Below are 4,006 nucleotides of genomic sequence, written 5' to 3'. Positions count from 1 at the left end.
TACGTGTTAGGGTTTGGCCGGGGTATGCTGTCATTGTAAATAAGAATTTGTTCTTAATAACTGACTGTCCTAGTTAAATAAAGGTTAAATAAAATGTTTTAAATAAACATACGCCTTATTGCATACTTTGAAAATATATCAGGCTATGTAAGCTAAATATACAAACAAAAAATATATTAAACAAATATCCTAAAGTATCATCTTTTCGAAAGTACTAATGTTACTGTCCCCACTACAACATAAATACATGTCATTTTGTCCTTGAAACATTGAAATGAAGCACTGTAGAAGTCCATTCATTCCTATGGSACTGTGGGACTGTGTTTCTGAGGAGTGCCAATATGYCCGTCCAGTGGGTTTAAGGCCTCTCATTGGCCAATACATGGCTTCTGCGATCCATGGTTTATATACATCATTGGCTGCATCGCGCTGAGCTCACTTCCGTGTATTCTTTATTCGACGGACGCATGCTTCCTTCTCCATTTTCATAAGTCAAGGCGCCGCGACAGGAGCACTCATCCGCCGTCGTCAGTAGCCGTGCGGTATAGCAGCGAGAGCTCTACATGCGAAGAAGTGGACATTTACACACCTGCGTACATAACTGGACTCATTTTTCCTTCTGTTTATTTAATTTTTCTATCCACTCAAAGCTTGATTTTAATTGCACATTTTTGTATTACGAACTGATTTAAACTCAAAATGGAGAATCAAGAAAGCAAGTATCTCCCCGAGCTTCTCGCTGAGAAGGACAGTATGGATGTGTCGTTTACGCACGCTATGAAACTTTTATCTACAGGTAAAAACACATTTTATTTGCAAATGTCCTGCCTCGARCAAAATTATTGATATTTTAGCCATTGTGATAAGATGTTTTTACATTTTTTTATTTTAAATCGTGCGTTTTGAAAACGACGCACCGTGGCTAGACGGGACTGCTAACGGGGGTCTGCAAACAGTAGACCCTTTCTTTTCATGGTCTGTGTTAAGACCCGTCACCCCACTGCACTTACAGGGTGACACGGTCTAGACACGGTTTAACAACCCCGTTGAATGAAACCGTGAAATGTAGCTTTGTGGATTTCCATGCGCACATGGTAACCTATCCGAAATCTCGCCMTATCGCATGCTCAAAGCTGCAACCGCTCTATTGTCACAGTGGTCTTTCTGTGCGCTCAAACCAGAGGGAGAGAGACAACGATAGGACGTTCTGGTGTCTTTGTGTGGCAGATAACTCCCTTATTGTGTGGTCGTTGCCCACAGCAAACAAACACAAAATACAATTTTTTCTGTCCCCTCGGCAGGTGGTCCAGAAACCCTTTGTATTTCCAATGTGGRTGATTGCACAGAGGGGGAAAACTATTCATAGTTGCATGTAGGTCGCTTTTAAAACGTTTTATAAATCACATATTACCAATTGTGGTTTATTTTGAGTAGCCTACTATTGAAGCAAAAGTTGTGGGTGTGGCGAGACAGGCACGTTTTGTTTTGACTAGCAAACAACCGCACAAGGGCAGATTTATGGAAGTTTAACCATAAAGAGAAGAGAAAAATAAGCATTTGAAATGTATTTCTGGAATGTATTTTACATTTGCAAATACATTAAAAAATGCATCAAAACATATGTTAATACTTGACGTACATCTGTAAATGTATTTGGAATACATGYGTTTGGTATGGGAATTATTATTTTTTACAACGGCGAGGTTCGGGGCCAGTTTGATACAGTGTAACTGTGTGACGATAGCAGTGTAAGAATTAAGCAGTTTGTCTGCCTAAACGATTGTTGTAGTTATTCGGTCATTTTCGAGATGCTACCATTTGTGGGTTTATTTTATTTATTTTTTTTTGGGGGGGGGGCTGGTTTCACGAACACATTTTAAGCCTAGTCCTGGACTAAATAGCACGCTCAGTGGGGATTCTCCAAGGAAATAACGGTTACTCTGTGTCCGGGAAACAGGCCCTTTCAGTGAAGTCAAATGTGTAAAATATTACAGCTGAGCTCTATTTTGATAGGCTGTAAAAGAAGCGCAGCAATGAGTGGTTTAACATTGCTGAAACGTGTGTAGCCTGATGTTCCAGCTGGATCTGACACACTTTTACATGGGGAAATGTGTTTTTTCCCTCGGTCCTTTCCACCCATGTGTTCCGCATTATAATACAGACCTCCTGGAATGGAAATCTAGTACAGTACCGTAACCTACCACTAGGTGGAGGTGGTTTATAGWTTGTTTAGCYGTATGACCTTATCAAGACCCTCTGGTGGCTGTCAGTCAGTACCTTTTGAGTACTGACTGAGTATTTAGGAATGATGGTTCATTGTTGCTAGAAAAGTGTCTGGGTTTATTGTCTCGTAACGTACGGTGTACTCAAAACGTTTCAGGTGGGTTGCCACTAGGTCTCAGTGAGTCACAATGCAACAAAAAAAAAGCTTCTGTATATCTCACCTGGCCTTTGTCCCTCATAGAGCTCTTGTCCAGTACTGCTAATAATTACCATTGTAAAACGTCTTCTCTTTATAGTGCTAGATATGGCTAGCCTGCTAGATATGGCTAGCCTGCTAGATATGGCTAGCCTGCTAGAGTGCCTTTAGGCTACTGTAGTGGGACAATGCAACTTGTCAGTGTGTCACTGGCTGGTCAAAGGAGAGTATAGAACAATACACATGCCTAGTGCCTTTTGAGTGGTACAGTGCCTGTGTGTCAGTGTGTGGCAGGTCAATGAAGTTTAGATTAGTAGAGAAGACACCGCTGCTAGAGAACCTCTGGCTGCCGGCTGTTAGTGTAGTCCAAATCAAATTTTATTAGTCACATACACATGGTTAGCAGATGTTAATGCGAKTGTAGCGAAATGCTTGTGCTTCTAGTTCCGACAATGCAGTAATAACCAACGAGTAATCTAACCTAACAATTCCACAACTACTACCTTATACACACAAGTGTAAAGGGATGAAGAATATGTACATAAAGATATATGAATGAGTGATGGTACAGAACGGCATAGGCAAGATGCAGTAGATGGTATAGAGTACAGTATATACATATGAGATGAGTAATGTAGGGTATGTAAACATTTGCACGTGGCATACTGAGACGCTGTCATGACTTAAGGCTCTTTTCACGTGTCTGACTTCTAACGGTAAACTACATTGTTATAACATAGTAAGATTTCGTGTTTTGAATCGGTTGAATTCTCCCTTTGTAGAAATCGAGAGAATCCAGAAAGGTGAACCCAAGAAGGAAGGRGGAGACGCGTACCTGGACCTTTTCACCGTCAAGAATATCAAACTGAAGGAGCGCGTGCTCATACCTGTCAAACAGTATCCGAGGGTAAGCCTTCTACCTCTCTACTCCTGTCNATTCAGCAGCAGGGCTTGAATTACATGGGTGACTGGGGGGGGGTCAAACAGTATCCGAGGGTAAGCCTTCTACCTCTCTACTCCTGTCCATTCAGCAGCAGGGCTTGAATTACATGGCTGTCTGGGAGTATGCAAGCTCTCAGCCATGCTTTAGGCGACTCCAAATCAAACTTTATTTGTCACATGCGCCGAGTACAAGTGTAGACCTTACCGGGAAATGCTTACTTACAAGCTCTTAACCAACAGCTCTAAGGGCTTGTAATTAAGCGTTTCAGGGAGGCAACACATGTCACAGTAAAATGTTTCTCCCCGAGGGACAATGATCAGCGTTTTTAATAGATTTCCTCCACCCTCATTATTTAAAGTGGTACTAAACCTCTGTATTTACATGGTGATTACATGGCTGGCGGAAACTTTAGAGTAACCACAGCGTCTCCTCAACCCTTCGACCGGTCTGCGGCACAATTGTTTCCGTTAAAGTCGCTTCATGTTAGTTCATGTTAGTTCATGTCTAGTCGTGTCTAGATCTGGCACCCCAATGGTGGAACAAACTCCCYCACGACGCCAGGTCAGCGGAGTCAATCACCACCTTCCGGAGACACCTGAAACCCCACCTCTTTAAGGAATAGGATAAAGTAATCCTTCTAACCC

General features: G+C 42.1%; 1 protein-coding gene across 3 annotated transcripts in view; it reads left to right on the top strand.

Annotated features, from left to right (window-relative positions):
* The first annotated feature begins 456 nt into the window (after positions 1-456).
* Positions 457-4,006, top strand: part of khdrbs1b (KH domain containing, RNA binding, signal transduction associated 1b) — a 25,245-nt gene continuing 21,695 nt past the window's right edge. For all 3 annotated transcript variants that reach the window (XR_002894139.2, XM_024139034.1, XM_024139033.1), the window contains exons 1-2: positions 457-796; positions 3,202-3,326. Coding sequence is in view for 2 of the 3 variants with exons in the window: in XM_024139034.1 (XP_023994802.1) it covers positions 700-796; positions 3,202-3,326 (222 nt within the window). In the remaining variant the exon portion in view is untranslated. The remainder of the gene's footprint in view (positions 797-3,201; positions 3,327-4,006) is intronic.

This window comes from Salvelinus sp. IW2-2015, unplaced genomic scaffold (assembly GCF_002910315.2).
Source record: "Salvelinus sp. IW2-2015 unplaced genomic scaffold, ASM291031v2 Un_scaffold1654, whole genome shotgun sequence".
NCBI classification, from domain to species: Eukaryota; Metazoa; Chordata; class Actinopteri; order Salmoniformes; family Salmonidae; genus Salvelinus; species Salvelinus sp. IW2-2015.
This window is presented reverse-complemented; position numbering and strand designations above follow the sequence as displayed.